This window comes from Cyrtonyx montezumae, unplaced genomic scaffold (genome assembly GCF_038088225.1).
Source record: "Cyrtonyx montezumae isolate F1298 unplaced genomic scaffold, pur_monq_1.0 scaffold_36, whole genome shotgun sequence".
Lineage (NCBI taxonomy): Eukaryota > Metazoa > Chordata > Aves > Galliformes > Odontophoridae > Cyrtonyx > Cyrtonyx montezumae.
The window spans coordinates 2,869,065-2,889,572 of record NW_027072041.1 but is presented as its reverse complement, the minus strand read 5'-3'; the positions used below and the strand labels follow the sequence as shown (position 1 = coordinate 2,889,572).

Below are 20,508 nucleotides of genomic sequence, written 5' to 3'. Positions count from 1 at the left end.
AAATATGTAATATTCGCATTTATGAAGCAGAATTATTCTTTTGTGGATTTCAAAGACTTTGGCCCAAAACAAAGCTTTCTGAAGCCATGAAAATTCCAAAGAGTTTTGAGAAGATTTAATGCTGCTGTCTTTGTTTAATAAAAGCATTGTTGTGAAGACTGTTTAAAAAATGAAGATTTACTAATCTTTATCTATTAGAAGTTTGTTATACTTCAAAAGAAGTATCATGCTTAATCTTATTTCACAAGAGAAAGTAGTTTGGGTCACCTGTGTAATTACTAGAGCTGGTAAGACATGGTGATGAAAACAAAATATAAGCTTTTGAACTGAGCTGCTTATCCAATTATATCTCTTTGTTTCTGTTCTTCTCCTTTTTCACAGTGTATCACTAGGTCTGCAAGTATGCAAACAGATATGTTCAATTTAACCTAAGTGTACACAGAATTCTGTAATTTGTGTCATTCTGGACAGGGTAAAAGGGTCAAGGTTAGATTCTAAGATATCAGTAATTACCATTCTCAGAGAGAGATAAAAAAGAAAACATGAGACCATGGTCTGTAGCATAGCTCATTTTTATTGTTTAAACAGTTTTTGCATAGGAAATATATCCGCTTCCAGTAATTGACTGCAGTATGAGCAGCTGCTAGCAGTATAGGCTGGATATAACAGTAACAATCACATTAAGTCAAGCTTGATTTACACCAGTTTAAAACTTGTGGCAGTTGAGTTCATTTGTAACCTAAAAAAAAAAAAAAAAAAAAAAAAAAGTACCAAAAAGAACATTATTATCCTCCAACCAGGCACAATAAAAATCTTTGTTAACACTCAGGCTAAAAACAGGTCTCACGCCAGAGGGCCTTATTTCCAACGTTAAGTAGCAGTACTGTAATGCATCCTACATGTGAAGTTTCGTTACACAAGGATTGTGCACGCAACTACTTTTTAATTAAAATGTAACCTTCAGGATTTATGGCCTGCAGTATGGGGAAAAATGCCAAAAGTTTTAAAATGGATCAACCCTGGTGTGTAGCTAGCAAGCAATAACTGACTACTTGTCACTACAGTTGTACTAAATGTATCTAAAGAAACACACAGCCCTACAAAAGTTGTTCTCAGAGAAATATCATTGAGATGGGGTCCCTCTTCCCAGTTTGCTAAAAGTTCTATATGATATAAGCACAAATTAACAGCTTGATGAAGACATAACCTAACGCAGCTCATGAGAAGCCTATGCCTGGGACTTGAGGAACCCCTCACATTCTACACTGTTGTAGAGATTTTTATTTTTATTTATTTTTTGAAGAAAATGTTATCTGAAACATATTTACAACTGAACTCAACAGAGACTGTGAAGTTGAACAGGCACTGCTCATTTGTTTGAGATTTTTTGGTAAACATTTTGCTGGTTTTTGTTTCTTTCTCATTTTGCATCAACTTTTATCAGTCCATGCAACTTCAATGCCCACAATGAAGAATGCATAATAAGCCATACTTCTTAAAAAACATCTTTCTGCATATAGAGATACATTTGCCACATCAGTCCCTGTAGCACAGTTTCAAAACCATTCTGTCAAAAATACAGTAATACAAAGACTGGCTTTAGTGTCACTAGCTCATGCTGCTTTCCATCTATTTAGGCCACCTTCTGTTTTACTGTTACTGTATCATGCAATAAAAGTATGAAAGGCTTATTCTAAGATATCATGATACTAGTGGCACTGAAGCCCTTTTCACAAATTCAACAAACATTTGAATTGCAACACACAGATATTCCTAAAGAGTAATAACTAGTGAACCCTTTTATTATTAAAAAAAAAAGAAAGAAAAAGAAAAGAAACAAAAATCTACTTACAACCACTGAAGAAAAAAAATTGCAACAAAAAAATGTAAAAATTGACCGCCTCGGACTTGTCCCCTTTGCAATTAACAATGTGACCAACAGAGCTGTGGCGTGGAAACAGTACAAAGAGTTGTCATGGCAATAAGTTTGGCTGATGCAAAGGTCATTGTGCAGGGTTAAAGGGCAAAATCAGTGGTCCGTGTTATCCTCCAACTGCAGTGCTCCACCACACCCACACAATTTTGAGGAATTAGAAAAAAATCGGGGAACTAATCGGGGAACTAGCAGAAAGTGCAAATAAGAGAGAGACAGTTTTCAGCTCCTTCAGTGTGGAGCTGAACATTCAATTCTGAGCTATTTCCTGCTTCACTTTCTTAGCCTGTGTACAATTTTACATCTTTTTTTTTTCTTTTTTGTTTTAAAGGTTTTGTTTTGTTTTGTTTTTAGTTTTCTATAGAAACCCAATAAAAAAGTCCAGGAGCATTGCAACTGGTTAATGTTAACAAAAGACCTTGACAAGATCGTATAAACTATTTTGGATGTCATGCTTGGGACCTTACTGCCAGCAACATTAAAGAGTTGTTTCATTAAAAGTGAATACTGTACACTGAACATGGGATAACTTTCTGCAGCCTTCATAACCTCACACAGTAAATATAATTTAGATTTAGGTACAGAACACACCCTGGTGTCACAGCTGAGTATGTCCTTGTGCAATCTCTTTCATTAAGTCCTTATGAAGCTACAAGTTGCAAATCCAAAACTCTGCTCCCTGAGGACACAGCTATGTGAGACATAAGTACTGTTTTTATTCTCTGCCTATCCTGAATTGCTCTGTGAACCTAATCTTAAATACCATCATGTAACAATCACAAAAACTTTTGCTAAAGGCCATATATACTAATAAAAAGACAGTGGTGCTTCCAACATTTTGAAATGCTCTGAAAACCAACTTTTCCAATACTAAATACAACAAAATAACCTTCATAAAATATAACTTTTCTCCATTTACATTTTTAAAGGATTAGTAACCTATGCTTTTCAAGCACAGGAATCTGTGAAATAACTGCTAACATGGACAGATTTTTTATTTTTTTTAACACATAAATTAAGAAACTGGAGAGTTTTAACCCAAGTCCAGTTTCCAAACAAGGAATATTCTTGCTTACTTTAAAAATGGAAATGCCATATATTTCCATTATAATTGTTAAAAAGTTAGCTTTACAAACAAGGGTATTTTAATTAAAAAAAAAAAATCTTAACAAAACTATACAGTGTACAAATTACTGTCTACAAGGTAGGCGGTTCATTCAGAAGATCCTCCTTTCTTCTCGCTACTTGCAGCTTCACAAATCCATTCACATATTTTCAATGGAGCTGCCCACCTGAACATCACCCCACAACTATATTGCTATAATTAATATTTTTGCCATGTCTTTATGTACAGTCTCCTTCACTGCCTTTTTTTTCCATAGTCAAGCCTCAAACGTTCATGTCACTCCAGGGGGAACACACTTCAGTGGCACAGCCATGAGGCCAGGGCTGCAAAGCAACTTAATAAAGGCAGAACAGTGCACATAGAACGGGGTGGCTTGATTTAGTCAGAATACACTTCCTGGTGAAGGAGGAGGCCATAGACTGGATTTGAGTTCTCAATGTTATCTTAATCTTTTGACTGCTGAGCTTAAAAAACAACAACAAAAATAAACCCATAAATGAAAAGTTTGTTTTCTTCCAACCAGACTTTTCTATCAGAGAGGCACGTGTGAAAAAACCCACAGCTTCTAAACAAAACAAATTCATTCACGTGGAAGGAGTATGCTTTTAAAAATATCGCATCTGCAAGCTCTTTTTTTTTTTTTTCATAGAAGTCAGAGATAACAGAAAAGCTCACATAAAGCCATCCATCTTCCCTCAGGGATACTTGTCCTTTTGGCAGTCATGCACATTTTGGTTTCATCCTGGCATGCATTTAAAACCTTAGTGGACACCCAGCACAGACAGTGCCCAGCAGATGCCCGCGTCCCCTGACCACTTGATATCACAGCCCAGCAGAAAAGGCAATAACATCGTTTATTTCACCAGGTCAGAGCCTGAGATATGGTCTGGGTGGGTCCCCCATGTATCAGTTAGTCTTAACAGCAATGTGCTCAGGAAATGAAGTCACTTACCATGGGGCTCAGGAAAAGAGAAACATAACTTTGAAATTGGCTTTTTTTTTCATCTTTTTTCCTTTCTTTTTCTGTTTAGATATAGATAAGGATCTGCTTTTCTACAGCTTCTGCCTCAGTATCTGTCCAGATTCTGCCTGCTCCAGAGACACATGGGATGTGCCACCACCACAGCCTCACAGCAGCCACATGCAGGCCAAGGTGAGAAGTGACCAATGTCAGTATGCCAGCACCTGTGTTGGAATTGTACTCTGGAGCTGCTCCATAGAGGGAAAACCTTTGAAATGAAGAGACATTCACAGAGGGCTGAAAGGATACCCCATTTTGAGTCTTTTCCCTCCTTTGCTCGCACCTGAAGATGTTCTCTCTGCACTAAGCTGTAGATACGAAGCATCTCCAACACAGGCTCACTTCTAATCTATAAGGTCTGATTTTACTGGAAAAGCACTTTTGTTTACACCATAGTTTAATTTCACCCATTCTGAAGCTCCTTTTCTGCTACAGCCCAGAGCACTCCATCTGAGCTGCTGTATGAGAAGACTTTGCAAACCTCTGACACGGTCTGAGCAGACTGAAGATTGGAACTCAGATGCTGTGAGTTGACAAACTTCCAAAAATAGTTTTGTTTTAGGGGAAAAGAAATATTTAACAGCCATGCAGACTAAAGGAGGCAAATCCTCTGCAAGATTTTAGCTTTTAGTGTCAACTGAAGCCAGCAAAGATTTGGCCCTCTGTGTGCATCTCCTAGACAAAGCAAGCACCTTTCTAAGTCAAAAACTTTTCTAACACAAACACTTTCAGGTGTAGTATATGTTCCAGAGTGGGAAGGCTTCATCTCATTGTGGGTCTTGACATACCTCTCCGTCTGCCTCTCTCTCCTCTGTTTCTACCACTCTCTTTCTCTCTTTTCTCTCTCTCTCTGAAGAAATTTGAAGCAAAACAATTTCCTCAAGTCAAGTCTGCCTCCAACAGAATTCATTATTTATTTTTTAAATCCAGAAATGATTTCAGCTTGCACCCCAGGTGGAAAGTTAAAAGAGGGAACCGATTTGAAAGTTTGTCACAGTAGGCAGAACAGTCGCTTTGCAGCCCTTGCCTGGCTAAGGGTGCACTGCTTCACAGCTACACTGTAAAGTGTTAAAAATCATCCCCACCCACCCCAGAATATATATATATGTATAAAAAAAAATCCCCGTCCATCTCTCAGTACATAAAAGGACCTCATCACACTGCAAAAATAGCAGTACCCACTTTGGTCAATTAAAAAAAAAAAAAAAAAAAAAAAAGCATACATTTTTTTTCTTTTAAATCTGTGTACTTACCTATAATAACCAATACAGCTAAAAGCACTACCTACATAGGCAAAACTTGGTATTGCATAATTCGTATAAATTTGAATCCCCTCCCCCCAATATTAATTGGAAGATGAAAAACATGAAAGGTTAATAGAAAAAACACCAAAATACTGAAAATATTGCTGGTTGATTACAATTCTTAAGCGGCAATTATACACAGCCATGATATGCTTTATAAATGTGAGATAAAGATATAACTGTCTAAAAAATCCATGATGTCACACTTTTTTCCCATCTGGAGTACAAAATATTTTGTCATAAAAATGGTAAAGGTTTAAATGATAATAAATGCAGCAAAACAAGTGTAGTGATGTCATTTTTTTGTTGTTGTTTTTGTGGATTTTTTTGTATTTTTTTGTGTTTTTTTTTTTTTAAAACTTTTTTAGATTTCAAGGCAAGGCACGTAATGTGGACATTATATTTTCGTGCAAATCAGGATTACTGGAAAGAGTATTCTAATTAATTATTTTTTAAGAGACATAGAGGCAAAATGTCTGCCCATGCACATAATATTTCTGTCAATATGTGAAATCTGTTGTACAAGGCTAACTTCTGAAAGCACCATGCAAGTTTTCAGCACCCTGTAATTAGACTTAGAGAGTGCATTATTTAAATAAATCTTATCCCCATCCTGGTATTACCAGTTTGTAAACAGTAAGCTTTGCCCTTTTGGCATGGATTTGCCTATCTCTTTGTCTCTATGAAGCAGATTATACAGAAAAATATAAACCCTATGGGTTCTTGATGCAACCAGTAACTTTAAATAAATAAATTCTACCCCTTTGTGGAGGCAGCAGCTAAACCAACATAAGTGCTGTGTTTTCACTGATTTATTTTTCTCAAGGACATGATTTGTCTTGATGTAATGCCTTTTAATGCCCTCAAAAACTGAGGGGAAAAATAAATTCGTTCAAAGTAATTTTTAATTCCTTTTTGAATCCCCTCAATTTAGAGTCCAAGGGCTGAAGGACTTAAAATGATGACCCCTTTGATATGACTTTTAAATTGCACTTGCCTCTCTAAGTGTTTCTTTAGTGGGTAAAAAGTTTGTGGTTTTTTTTTTTCCTTTTCTTCTTACTGTTGCATGAAAGGATAACACTTTTACCTACATAGAGGCATTTCTTACATAGAGCATGTGTGTTCATTCTGACTGAAAATTTCAAGCTGGGTAACACACTAGAAAAGGCTGAGTCAAGGGCCAAAGTTTAATAAATCCATACTGATAACTAAAGGCTACAGAGCTTTTTTTTTTTTTTTTTTTTTTTTTTTTTTTAACATTTAGAAATCAGAGTGTTGAGAAAATGGCTGGCTTACAGCCCTTGTCCTCCTGCAAATCTGCTGCTGCTGCCTAGCCTTTGTTTTGTGAGATAACCAGGAATAGTGATCCCATGCGTAAACAACAAGAATACTAAACCAATAAAACTAGCTTATCATGCAAGTATTAAGGCATCTAGAAAGTCAGTTAAAATATATTGTCAGAGACAGAACATCTATTTCCCAGTGGACTTCATATAACAAAGGCTACTTAGCAGGAGCTGCGTTCTACCCATCAGTGAAATATCATCGACCCTTTGTATGTCATTTCAGTTTCTACCATAAGGGAATTAGTGATTGTAAGTGCTGCAATTGCTGGTCTATTTTTTCTTCGTTCTTCAGTTTCTTCTCTCATCCTGTCTTCCTTCCTTTTTCTTTCTCCTAATTTTTCTTTATTTTTTTCCCTCAGTTGCTTGTTTCTGCTTGAAGGAAAGGCTCTCCAATTATGTTCAAACCATAATTTGGGACATTCGTTGGCAGGATTGGTGTCCTGTTTGACACTTGAAAAGGAACCAAGCTAGCCCAGGTACCAGGACTGTTGAAAAGGGGGAAAGAGACAAGGAGAGAGAGAGAGAGAGAGAGAGAGAGAGAGAGAGAGAGAGAGAAAGAGAGAGAGAAAAAAAAAAAAAGAAGAAGAAGAAACACAAATTAGGCATTTTGCAAAAATTAGAACACGGAGAATTTGATTTAGGGTTAAACCAATATAGAGTATGAATATCACTATGTAAAATAAAAAGTGAATATTACTTGAGATGCAACTTTACAGTTTTCTTTGCAGAAGTATGATTTATTTGAACTAAAAAAACTGTGTTTCTCTCAATTTGAAGCAGCATTACTGCTGATATACACAAATTACCCTGCTTATTTATGATAATTCTAGAGGCATATATGGACCAGACACCACTAAACCACATATGTTACACTATATGACACTTCTGTTATTTAAGAGCTATTGAAATTTATTACAGTCTACAAGATTTCTCACTTCAAGAAAACAAAATAAGGTTCAGTGCTTAAGTTTCCTGTGCAATTTCCTACTCTTTTTCAAACGAGAAATCTACATCATTCCAATTCTGTGATAGGCCTGTGAGATGTGAGTCACCATTAGGACAGAGAACTTGGGCTATAAAATTTATAATACTCAAAACTATATATTTTTCTAATTTTCAATTTCTTCCCACACAAATATCAGTGTCCATAACAAAGGGCTCTGTCATGTAAATAGCAGTAGATAAGTGTCACAGTGGGTACCATAAATTTTTCAGCAGAAGTCGGAGTAAGAAAATATTTTCACCAAAGACAATTCCATTACTTAAATCACCACGACAAAAGCACCATGTCACTGAGGTACTTAAGTCCCAATGGTGTTCACAGAAGAGGCATACTCCTAGTTGGTACCATACCCATCACGATCTGCAAGATCAAAAACACTTAAAGACAGAATTCAGCTTCAGCTGAGGCAAACAAATCCTGAGCCACCTTTTCTTTAAGTGTGTACCTAGCACCACAGAAATAAGGGACTTCTGAGAAATTCTGGTCAAGTTTATTCTGAAGAAAAACTGCATCTTTATGTCAGCAATAATTGCCAAACAAGTAGAAAAAAAAAACACATTGTGCAAATATTTACTTCCTGCACATTTTATTGTAGCAAATGTTTATCTGCACTAGTTCTTTCCACAAACTTAGCATTACTTGATAACACACTTTGGCATTAAACTGATATTTTTCATTATTACACATCTGAAGACTAAAGCCTCTGATGTGTTTTATGAAAGATGGACACTGAAAGCTTTCTTCCTTCTCTGCCCTTGGTCAACCTTCTGCACCACTTCCAGTCTGAAGAAACGTGCTCATTTATGTGATCCTCCGAGCTGCTGTTTTGTGAGTACTGAAGAAAGGGGCCAACTTATTTCATAAAACCCAGGGGACATGTTTCTCAAGTGGTTTCTACAGAAAACAGTGGAAACAATTTCTGTCATGTAATTCTGTTTGGTGTTCTCTACACCTCTATACCTGCTAGTTTACTATTTTGATTCCTAGCAATTAATTTCAAGTTCTCTGTCTTATACATCAAAAAGGTGGGAAATTTCACAGACCTGACCTGCTTGTCTCCATCATGGTCAAACACAAAAGACAGCAGAACTCCTTTTTTCCTCAAGGAATTACAAGAAATATGAGTATCCTCATGTATCTAAAATGTCTGAATTAGAAAGAATAGTCAGTAGTTTGTTTTTGGATTTTTTTTTACCATAGAGTCTATTCTTGCAGATTACCCTAAAATCAGAGTAATTAAATAAGTCTTGTAGTTATTTTCAAAATGTAAGGTTATCAAACATATTTGATTATAGACTTTTCCTTTTTTGATTTTTGATTTTTATTTTTTAAGTATCTACTGACTATTCAAAATATCTTATTTTCTGTGCTTTAAGAAATAATCCCTTTTGGAAACCGAAAAATCATAGTCACACAACAAATTTAAAATATTCGGAAAGTCTTAAACCAATTTATACATAAAACATTTGTCCAGCATGACTTGATGAAAAGATTATGGTTCTAAAATATATTCAGTACAATTAAACCTCAATCAAGAGGTTTAATTGTTTCTATTTATTCTTCATCTTCCTTTACAATTTGTTTGACAATGCATTTCTTGTTCCTTCCTCTTTGGATTCCAGTGATGCTAAGGAGTAAACTAGGAAATAATAGACACAACACAAATCATTTCCAAGCACAGGATTTGTAAAGATACGAACTGGTAATAAAGAGAAGAAAAAAAGCAGATTTGTTAACTTAGGATCTGTCAGAGTACATATTTTACAGTGTATAGTGCTTTGCTGTTCTGCTACAGAGGATTTACAGAGTTTATCCACTTCAAACAAACAGAACATTAACTTAAAAAATAGAAATTTTGTGTGATGTCAGTATGGTATTTAAGCAATTTCTGTTGCAAAGGCTGAATATACTGCTTTCAGGTTATCTTTCCAGTGAATTACAGTGTGCTTCAGTGGTTGGATATATATGCTTTTTTTTCCTTCTCCTTTCTTTTAAAAGTTTAAAACCTTCTAGTGAGTATAGCAGGTGAAAGAAAGCAGTGCTGACAAGGAACAAATCATTATTTGTAGCAATTCTCTTACCCAGTTCCTCTCATAGGAGAAAGCACTCTTGATTATTTAGAAAGTGCTCAATAAAAATAAGTTGCAACAAGTGACTAATAGGATTGTTATTGCCATATGACTAGTAAATATGATAGGTATATTTCTTTAAACCTTCTAAGCTTCCCTCATCTCACCATATCAAAAATGCAGCATGAAGTAAATTTGTCAGTGCTTCTTATGAATCCTTGAGGAGTAATAAACTTTCTATATTAACACTATGCAGATCTTATCTGACTTCAGGAAGTCTCTGATTCGCAAGTGGCCAAGTGCCAGCACAGAGCCACCTGCTGCCCACCATAGTTAACAGTGAGGGCATCTGTAGTGCTGGGACAGCAGCATCTTGTCCAAGTGCTGTGGCTGGAAGAGCAACTGTTTCGGAAGCTCTGAGGGTGGACCCAAGTGCCTGGTACGGCCTCAGCTGCCAGGCTGTGCCAGGTCCCCAGGGTGGCAGAGCAGGACAGGCTCTCCTACCAGCCCACCACCTCTTCCCTGCAGCACAAGGAGGGCCAAGGCCTGGTAAGCTTAGATTGTACTTCAGAAATCAAACTCGTCATGCTGCACTTTTATAATCTCTGGGGATCTTCCTGTCTTTATATGGCAAGCAAAGGAGGAAACGCAAGTGAAAATTACTGAGATAAATAACACAAGTGAAGCACTAATCAAAACACAAAGTTCTGAGAACAGCTATGATACAAGCCAAAATGGAAAACAGATCTGCAAAGCTGCATATATATACTGTTTTCTATCTAGGATGCCCAGTTATCCCATCTATCTCATAATGTTTACAGTAAATTCAATTGTACTTTCAACTACATACGGGCCACCGCCTGCTTTATAACTCCCCAGTGCTTCTGTGCGCAGTTAAGTCAAACTGTTGGCCCCAGTCAAGGTTTCCAATCACTCTTCTCAAACCTGCTCTGAAAGGATTTCTGTGAGAATCAAGGAGCTTAGCTTCTACTACATAAACCATCTACATAGCAAAGCTTCCTAACAAAACCAGCTACTGCTGTCTTCAAAGCAACTCTACCTGGGTCTCATACATGTGGCAACAGTGGGAATGGAGAGAATACCTTTCTCTTTATCATGCTATTCAACCATTTATACATGTTCCAGGTAAACTTCCAGTCCTAAATTTCACAAAACCAAATGCCATCTCTCTGTTCATTAAGCACCCTAACACAAAAGAAGAGCCAGGTAAGCCAAAAATCTTTCAGTTACCCAGGGCACGGGTGAAGCTAGTTGTCCTAGTAGAAGTTAATGAGATATCACTCAGTCCACTTGCCTCCTCCTTCTGATAAAAAGCTTTCATGTGTATTGCTGGAATAAAGGAGGTCTAATCCTTGCTCTGTGATTCAGACTGATAACCTCTGGGAGAGTATGGTTTGCAAGAATTTTTCTGAAGCATTACGACTAGCAGAAACAGCATTCTCTCACCATTACTAGACTCTCAGATGTATTATATAGTCAACATTCCCTTTCAATTCATAAATATAATTTATTTATCTTTTCAAATGTAATGTAACAGCAAAGAAAAATTCTGCACTATTCTTCATTCTCCATTACAGTTTTCACATGTTAATTCAATCAAGATTTCAGGCGTGGTTTCCCCTTAAAGATAATAATTGATTTTTCAAGAAACTACAAGGAAGATATTACTGGAAAGGACTACTAGCATGTTATGCATATACAGTCCATTTTTGAGGTTATAATAAAATAAAGAGTATAATAACATTAAAAATTAACTAAATGAAATAAAAATAAGTCCTATCAGACGTGAGCAAATCTGAAGCATATTGGGACTCTTACTTCCCACCAGTTAAACTACTTTCAAAAAACCTCAGAAGTCTGTAAGAGTAGTTCATCATTTGGAAAGGGTACCTAAATCAATATTTCCTTCTTGTGGTTTTACTATCCTATGCATGAACATACTAGCTTACATAAGGTAAACTAGACCATGCCAGGCCAGTCTTTAGGCAGAAGAGGTAGGAATGCTTTTGATGTTGACAGAAATGGCACTAACGAGTCATCAAGCAAGACTTTTTGGTCTCAGCATGGAGCAAAAGCTTATCCACAGAACTACATGGAACTTTTCTATTTAAAATTTTTAAGATGATATGAATTTTGGAAGAAGTAATTGTGTTAACCTTAGTGCCCTGGCTATATTCCAGCTTGTATGTTTCTGCCAAAAAAGTTATGACCCCTTCAGCATCTATTTAATGTGGTACTTTTGATATTCTCCATTCTAAACCAGTACCTTCAGTTAAACAGCTGCCAAATTTCACTTCCAACCTAGGCATTTACTTCAAGAGATATATTAAGTAGATCTCATCTTAATTTAGGAAGACATTTAACAGTTTAGCAAGGTACATACCACCCATGCAGCAGATAAGGTAGAGACCTACTGATTTATGCACAGAGGAGGGAAAAGGGAATTATGCTGCAATTATATATTTTTAAGTTCCCTGCAGACCTTTTTTTCTATTCTGATAGTGAATAGATAGACAAAAATAGATAACAAAACAAATAAATAAATAATTGAAAAAAGAGAACACACACACACACACACACACACACACTCAAAAACCATAAAAAAAACAAACAAACAAACAAACAAAAAACAACCAGGAGAGAGCAGAGAAAATCCACAGGACTTGTAACGCCTGGAGAAACTGTGTGTCGTTATTCTACATTCTGTATCATGTGTCCAAGTGCAGAGACGGGGCTGAAGGATGATGGGAAATATGCACACACATACTATGACTGAAAGGAAAGTCACCTCCCATACTGCCAAACAATGGAGAATGTGGGCTTGGATTAAGAGAGAGGCTGTTGGGTTGCCTAAAAGGAGGGAGGGAGGGAGGGAGGGAGGGAGGGAGGGAGGGAGGGAGGGAGGGAGGGAGGGAGGGAGGGAGGGAGGGAGGAAAAGGAAGGAAAAGGAACTCGGAAGGAAGGAACTCGGAAGGAACTAGGAAGGAACTCGGAAGGAAGGAAGGAAGGAAGGAACTCGGAAGGAAGGAAGGAACTCGGAAGGAAGGAACTCGGAAGGAAGGAACTCGGAAGGAAGGAACTCGGAAGGAAGGAACTCGGAAGGAAGGAAGGAAGGAAGGAAGGAAGGAAGGAAGGAAGGAAGGAAGGAAGGAAGGAAGGAAGGAAGGAAGGAAGGAAGGAAGGAAGGAAGGAAGGAAGGAAGGAAGGAAGGAAGGAAGGAAGGAAGGAAGGAAGGAAGGAAGGAAGGAAGGAAGGAAGGAAGGAAGGAAGGAAGGAAGGAAGGGAGGAAGGAAGGGAGGAAGGGAGGGAGGGAGGGAGGGAGGGAGGGAGGGAGGGAGGGAGGGAGGGAGGGGGGAAGGAAGGAAAAGGAGAAAAGAAGGAGAAAAGAAGGAGAAAAGAAGGAGAAAAGGAGAGAAGATGGAGTAAAGAAGGAGAAAAGGAGAATAGAAGGAGAAAAGAAGGAGAAAAGAAAGAAGGAGAAAAGAAGGAGAAAAGGAGAAAAGAGGAGAAAAGGAGAAAAAAAGGAGAAAAGGAGAAAAGGAGAAAAAAGGAGAAAAGGAGAAAAAGGAGAAAAAAGGAGAAAAGGAGAAAAGGAGAAAGGGATGGAGAGAGGGAGGGAGGGACGGAGGGATGGAGGAACGGAGGAAAAGAATGTTAGAAAAAAAATGGTAGATAAGGTGGAATAAGGTCATGAAGAAATAAAAAACTGGAGTAACCAAGGGGTTAAATTTACAGTTTACACTTGGGAATTCTCTATAATATGCTCCTCCTCTTCTTACACTACTGCCAAAAATCATCTGACAGGAAACATAAGATTAAGTTTGTCCTACCTAAGTGAACAAAGAGTGCTCAGATCAGGCAACCAGTTCACTGCAGAGCGGGAACTTTTCTAATCCTGCTGGAATCTGAAATGCTGCTCAGAAAATATTATTGAAGTTGTTTTCTTTACTTTAACATCTTGCTTCTGGATCTTCTCATTCATTTTCATCACAGTACAGTTCTTGCTACTTTCCCCATAAAGGTTAACTTAAAGCTCCAAACATAATCATGTGGAAAATGGACATTATTGATTCCTATGGTCCATTGTTTCCCCACTTTAAGTCCCTGAAGTTCAAGTTCAATCTGGAATTACATCATGTCTGGTTTCTCCTGGTTACCAGACGGCTTGAGACGTGACCACAGCTACAGAAAAAACAAACAGCCTTCTTCACGCTTCGGCTCCCCTATCGATTCAAACATAAACTTTTATTCTTTCTCTCAAGTATGCTTCAAGTATGGAGCATGGTTAATTTAGAGATTAAGTTCCAAATTAGATTATCTAATGGCATCTTAATGGATTGCTGACCCATTTCCTGTGGGATGGCAGCATGCAAGTCTGGCTCGAATACAATTAATTTCGTAGGAAGTGTTCTGAAGATGTTTGCCTAGATGGAGAGGAAACATAATGTTCCGAACATCTTTCTGTATTGAAGAGTTGGGCAAAACCATTAGCATTAGCAGTTTAAATTGATAAAGAACAGAAATCACTGAGTTTTCTTTCTATGAATATTTTTTACAGTCAGAATACTTTAGTGATTTTGTTCTTAAATTCCATTGTGAGAATTGGTATTTCTCTTCCAAAAAAATCACCTAAGGCAGAAAAGGGAAGGGGAAGAGGGGGACAAACATGAACTACTGCTCTAACAGGTGTCCATGTTTACCAAAATGTGTTTACCAAGTAATGCTGCTGAATGTTACTCTAGCTGTTTGCTGGATTCCAAACACACAGACAATACTACGAGATAAAAAGCATTTCACACCCATTCTCATTTGTCCTCCGACTTCCTCCATTTTTGGTTAACTTATCAGCATTATTACCCATAAGCTATGAATGATTCTGGGAGAAAATCACTGCCTGGAAAGTGGAGCATTTGAGTACCCTCATAGCTAAATCTGAAAGGAAATTCAGTATTCTGAGAATAAAGCTCTCCGCAGCATCTCCATGAACGAAAACAGTTGTAGTACTGTACTCATATGTCAAGATAAAAGGCTGAAAGCAGGAAATGCAAACCTAGCACAGTTGCCTGAGTAGAGTAAAAATAATGTTAAAATTGCAGTAAGCCTTTAAAAGTAACAGATTGGATTGTAATATGAATAATAGCCATCTGTATTGTATAAAATAAATAAAAAGAATATTTAACAATAGCTGAGTTTGTGATGAAACTTGGCTTACAGTCTGTGAAAGACCTGCTAATATTCCATACACTCTGAAAGAGCCTCAACATGCAGGAATTACTGTTCATCAGCTGAGATTCAGGCTCATATTATCAAGCTTCATACCCAACACATGCACACTTTTTCTTGCTCTCACTCATGTCTTAGGTTTTCTTGTTGCATGTGATTTTGCTCTCAGATAGTGACTAAGACTGCATTTTTCTAGTGGATCTTTACAGATTTTCATATTTTCCCATTATATTCTGTCTCCAATGAAGTATTATTACAGAACTGTAGTTATGAAAAAAGGAGTATCTGAATATCTTCTACATATGTACAGCAAAATTGACACAAATTATCTTAAAAGTACTTAAAAATTTAAATACACTAAGTACTAAATGTTGAGAGTTCAGAAGGTAAGGCTGAGTGACCTGGTTCTGTTCAGCCTTGAGAAAAGAAGACTCAGAGGGGATCTGATCCATGTCTATAAATATCTAAGGTGCAGAAGGCAAAGGGTTGAGGACAAATTCTTTTCAGTGGTTCATGGGTTAGGTAGAGGGGATATGGCCACATACTGAAGCATAGAAAGTTCTGCACAAACACGAATGGGAACTTCTTCCCAGTGCAGTGACGGAGCAGTGGCACAGCTGCACAGAGAGGTGGTGGAGTCTCCTTCTCTGGATTCGTTCCAGACCCGCCTGGACGCCTACCTGTGCAACCTGGGCTAGGGAGCTGCTTTGGCAGGGGGTTGGACTCCATGATCTCTAGAGGTCCCTTCCATCCCCTACAGTTCTGTGATTCTGTGATTCTGTGAAGGTATGGCAAAATGACATGATAGACAGCTACTAATAACAAAAAGAGCACAAAAAAATAAATAAATAAAAATAAAAAATAAAAATAAAAACAGGCATTTTCTCATCTTCTGCTCTCCCTAAGATCTGAAGATGTCAGTCTCCAACCATGCCCCATGACAAAGCTTTCAGCTTGGTCACTTCCATTACCTGATTTACATTTAGACAAGACAACTGATATTCAGCCAACATTTTGTCCTTCTTGAGGTCAATGTCTTTTCTGAAAACCAGTGTACTTAAAATAACCATAGAAGCCTGCTGCAAAAGGTCAGACTGAGTACCATCTAAACAAGTGGTATCAAACATTTGTCAAACAATTTTCTTCAATAAAGTTCAGCTGTCTGGACTAGCATATCTTTCTCTGCTAGTAAGAAATCTAATCTATTAGCTGTACTCTATTGATGCTCATCAGAAAATCTGTGATGAAGCTCATCTGGAATTACTTTTATCCACTGGTAGGAACAAATTGCCAAGTAAAACTCCAGAAGCTACCTGCAAAGCAGTTTTGTGTATAAAGGTTAGCAAATTACGGAATTATTACTAGAACCACCCCCCCCCCCCTTTTTACTCTTTACAACTGAGGCTCATATGTGCTAGGCACTGAATTAAAAAAAAAAAAAGAACAAGATTTACCAGGACAGTGCTTCAGCTGGTATAAATATTCATTGCTTTAAAGGGGTTAAGAAAGATGACTGCTTTAAACCATTCAAGCATTTTTCTATATAAGCACTTGTGAGATAATTTCCCAATGCCTGTCCATGTCCTGAGAAAGTAATACTCTCAGCAAAAGGAGAATAAATCACCACCACCACTATGACCCCCTCATGCTAAACTAGCACAGTGGATTCATTCTTGACAGTACTCTGAAAACTGTAATCAGGATTTATAATGTGAATCACAGCCTTTGAGGAGATGAGGTGAATCCATTAGCTAATTTTCCATTGTGCCATATCTACATAGGTCACTCTGAAACTAATGCCTCCTTTTTATTTCCATGGAAACTGTAACAGCTACAAAGAGTACAGCAACACTTCCATAGAGAAAATTCTCAGCTATAAAATACTATGTTTCAACAGAGTCACCACCATGGTGTATTTTCACCAGCAGTGAACAAGAGTCTGCATGCTGTGCTCATAACAATCTACATGGCCACCCACAGGATGGCTTGCCTTTCACAATGCTGTTGTCACTGCTGCAACACACCATGAACCACCTCACTGTGCTCACGTCCACTGTCTGCATCAACATTCAGCAAGCATCAGTGGATGTCAATGGGTGTCATTTTTTCCACATGAAGAAATTTACTCCTTTGCTTTATATGCACTTCAGTGTCAAATACTGTTCTGTCAGTTGCTGCTATCTCTCATACGGCAACAAAATGTAAATGGAATATTAGTGAGAAGGTCAAGCCTCTACTGCCATACCACCAATATCCACCTCTGATGTTGATGACCAACATAATAAAATAGGAGGCATTACTTTTAGAGCAACCCTTGTATAACGGAAGACATGGTTACACTTCACTTTTGCACAACTGTCTTTTTAGATAAATATTATTTCAGAATAAATGTAGAAAGGAGAGGTAAAGCAACATAATTTAAGGCACTTAAACTTCAGATTTGTTAACAGCAATAATTTCTCAAATTTTATCACAAATATTCCAAGTTGATACTCAAAAAATAGTAAAAAAAAAAAAAGCTAGAAATTCATAGTATAAGGCAGTGTATCAGAAATAATGTTTTGAATAAAGATTTTACATATACACACTCATACTGACATACGCACGCAGAATATCCAGAATGACCTATACTGTCATATGCACAAAAATGTCTAAGAAATATTCAAAATTATCTTGAGTGAGTAGGTAATATATCATTCCACAGGCTCCCAACCTGCATACTTTATTTGTACAGCCCCCACTGGTAGCTGTAGATAATTCAGCATGTGAAAGAGTTGAAAAGCAGATGCATCACAATTATTTGTTGATTGTTTTGTTTACACATATGTTTAGACAAACGCATCCCTACCATTATCATCATTCATCATAGATCAACAGATGCAAAGAATAATAACAAGTAATTGATTAATGTCCCAAAAGTCATGGTTGGGAGGGGCCTTCCTTTTTCCCCCAAGGGAAAGGTTGGGTGGAGGCTTCTTTTTTGGTGTCTGTGGATATTGGACTTGTTTGTACTTGCATACAAAAATAATCTTTAATTTGTGGAAATCATTCCTAATTATTCTGGTATTTTATTTAGAAATGAGATTATATCTTACCTTCATGCACATGTTAGTGACCTAAATCTAAACCAACTGATTAGTCACAAAAATCTCTATTCATATTCATTGTCCAAAACCACCACCATCTCAGATATTTATTATTATGCTTGTCTATACCACTCAGAGCACTGTTTTCTTACTATTAACCACTAAGTCCCCCCAAATAAGTCCCTTAATTATGCAAATGAATTTCCATAGTTAAAGCCTGAAATCAATATTCCCTTAAATCTATAAACCTTTTGCATTTGATAGCACAGCATCATCACTTCGAGTGATTATAAAAGTTGTCCTAGATTCAGCTTACATTAAAGATAACCTGAATGTGTACTGGAGAAATGTTACGCAAGTTTTGATCAGACGCTATCACATATTCCACTGGCATCCTGGTAAAACAGATACTATAGCTCAATGTAATTTTTTTTTTTAATGCAGTGTAGGGGTGGAAATAATTAAAATGTTACCTTTGCCAAGTAATTCCCAATGTATCCTCACTGGCACTGGGGTATAAATGCCTGCCGTTTTGATTCATGGTCCAGTCACAAATCCTCAGCTGTCAATTGAAACCTAGCAGTCAGATATGGATCGAGCAGTACTACAGTTTTTAGTATTTAAATGAATGCATGCAAAATAGTATTGTACAAAGCCTTACTTTCTCAAGAAGTAATATTAAACAAAAACAAACAAACAGAAAAAGAACCAACCAACCAAACAAACAAAAAAACAACCAAACAAAAATAACTCATTCTGAAAAATAAATGTCTATAGATTTGCTTAAGATAATGCTACTTTAATTTGCTTCTCTATTAATAAGCATAAAAGAGTAACTAGTGTTTAGCACATAACAATTAGCATTATTAGCTTACAAACTAAGCTGAAATAAAAGGAAATGTTAATATTCAATAGTGAAATATTTTAAGAAAGAAAATAAAATTGCTGTTTTATTTAAGCAATGCTCTAAATTGTGTATTAAGTTCTAATGAAGTCAATATCATGTAGCATGCATTTTGTGAAACATAACAGAAGACATGCAATTTATAGAAATATTGTCCAAATTAAACAATCTGTATGTCCTTATCTTGTTATTTAAGAAGGGTAAAGGTACTTTGTAATTGAAGTTTATTAATTTAGTGTTACTGAGAGCAGATTTACTTATCAAGAGGTGATAAAATAATCTAATCTTGTTTTAGGCTCAGAATAACAGCATTTAAAATACTTTATTGCTTTTTCCTAAAATGAAGAATGTACTAAATGTAATCTGAAGCAAATTCTTCCCAGATCCTCCAATCATCAGTTCTGCCATAACGGACTGTTCAAGCAACCCTGTGTAGTTCTGCTTGTTTAACAGCTGCTCCATAGTGTTAGCAGATTTATTGAAAAGATATATTACTTATTTTTAAGTTTAAGAAAGCGAACTTATCTAGCTTGCAAAGAAACAACATATTTTAACTCCTGTATAGTTATACTTTATTATAAATTGCTGTACCGTTACATACGATGCAGAATTCTGAATTAAATGTAATGTTATTATTTTAATTTCAGTTTTCTCTGTTCACATTTGGTCTTCAGATAGCACAAGCTACAGCAGAGAAACTACAATATTTTCACAGGAGCACAGTTACTTTTAACTTTTCCTGAAAAATACAAATGCTAAGGACAAGACAGTATTGCAAACGTGACCCTGTCTGACCGATAGCCACAAGTTTCCTGCTGTTAAGGTCTGAGAAATGGAAATGTTAGTCTCTGATATTTTTATATGGATTGTTTCTTGTTTGTTATCTAAAGTACGCCAAGGGACCTTCTAAAGTCCATTAAAATCATGTCTAAACTGAATGAAATTAAACAGAAAAGCAAATATGCATTCAAAATTTTGCTAGCAGTAACTACGAATAAGACATAAAACACATTTAAAGAAAGGTCTATGTAAATATTTGGTTTATTCATTATACAAACCAGTACTGTAAACCAAATTTTAATGTGGAAGATATAGTAAAACACTGGTTTGGTTACTTGATAATCAAAAGCTGTACTCTCACTATAGCTCTTTAGGAATGTCATCATACTCATTACACAATGATATTTTAAAGGTTTATAACTTTTTTATAAAAACTTAACTTCCTGATGAAATAAAAGACTGAAAGATTAAAAAATAATACATTTCTTCTTTCATAAAATAATAAAAAGAGAAATCTATAAGCAGAAGATAGTTGGCTGATAATAAGGAGAAAATTATTAATGTCCCACACTTAGTATTACAAAATTATTTTATGCACTTAGGTCTAGTTCAAAAATGTGGCAAGTAATTAGTTTTCAATAGAACCTGACTACGTTTATGATATAAAGAAGTAGTTTACATGGCACTTTATT

General features: G+C 36.5%; 1 protein-coding gene across 7 annotated transcripts in view; it reads right to left on the bottom strand.

Annotated features, from left to right (window-relative positions):
* Positions 1-2,264: 2,264 nt before the first annotated feature.
* NFIB (nuclear factor I B) overlaps positions 2,265-20,508 on the bottom strand; it is a 174,450-nt gene continuing 156,206 nt past the window's right edge. For 3 of the 7 annotated variants that reach the window (XM_065745498.1, XM_065745499.1, XM_065745502.1), the window contains 2 exons: positions 18,606-18,694; positions 2,265-7,215 (listed from right to left, as the gene is read on the bottom strand). In XM_065745498.1, the coding sequence (XP_065601570.1) occupies positions 7,086-7,215; positions 18,606-18,694 (219 nt within the window). In that variant the 3' untranslated portion in view covers positions 2,265-7,085. The remainder of the gene's footprint in view (positions 7,216-18,605; positions 18,695-20,508) is intronic. The other 4 variants (XM_065745500.1, XM_065745505.1, XR_010622727.1 and 1 more) reach the window with 3 other exon arrangements.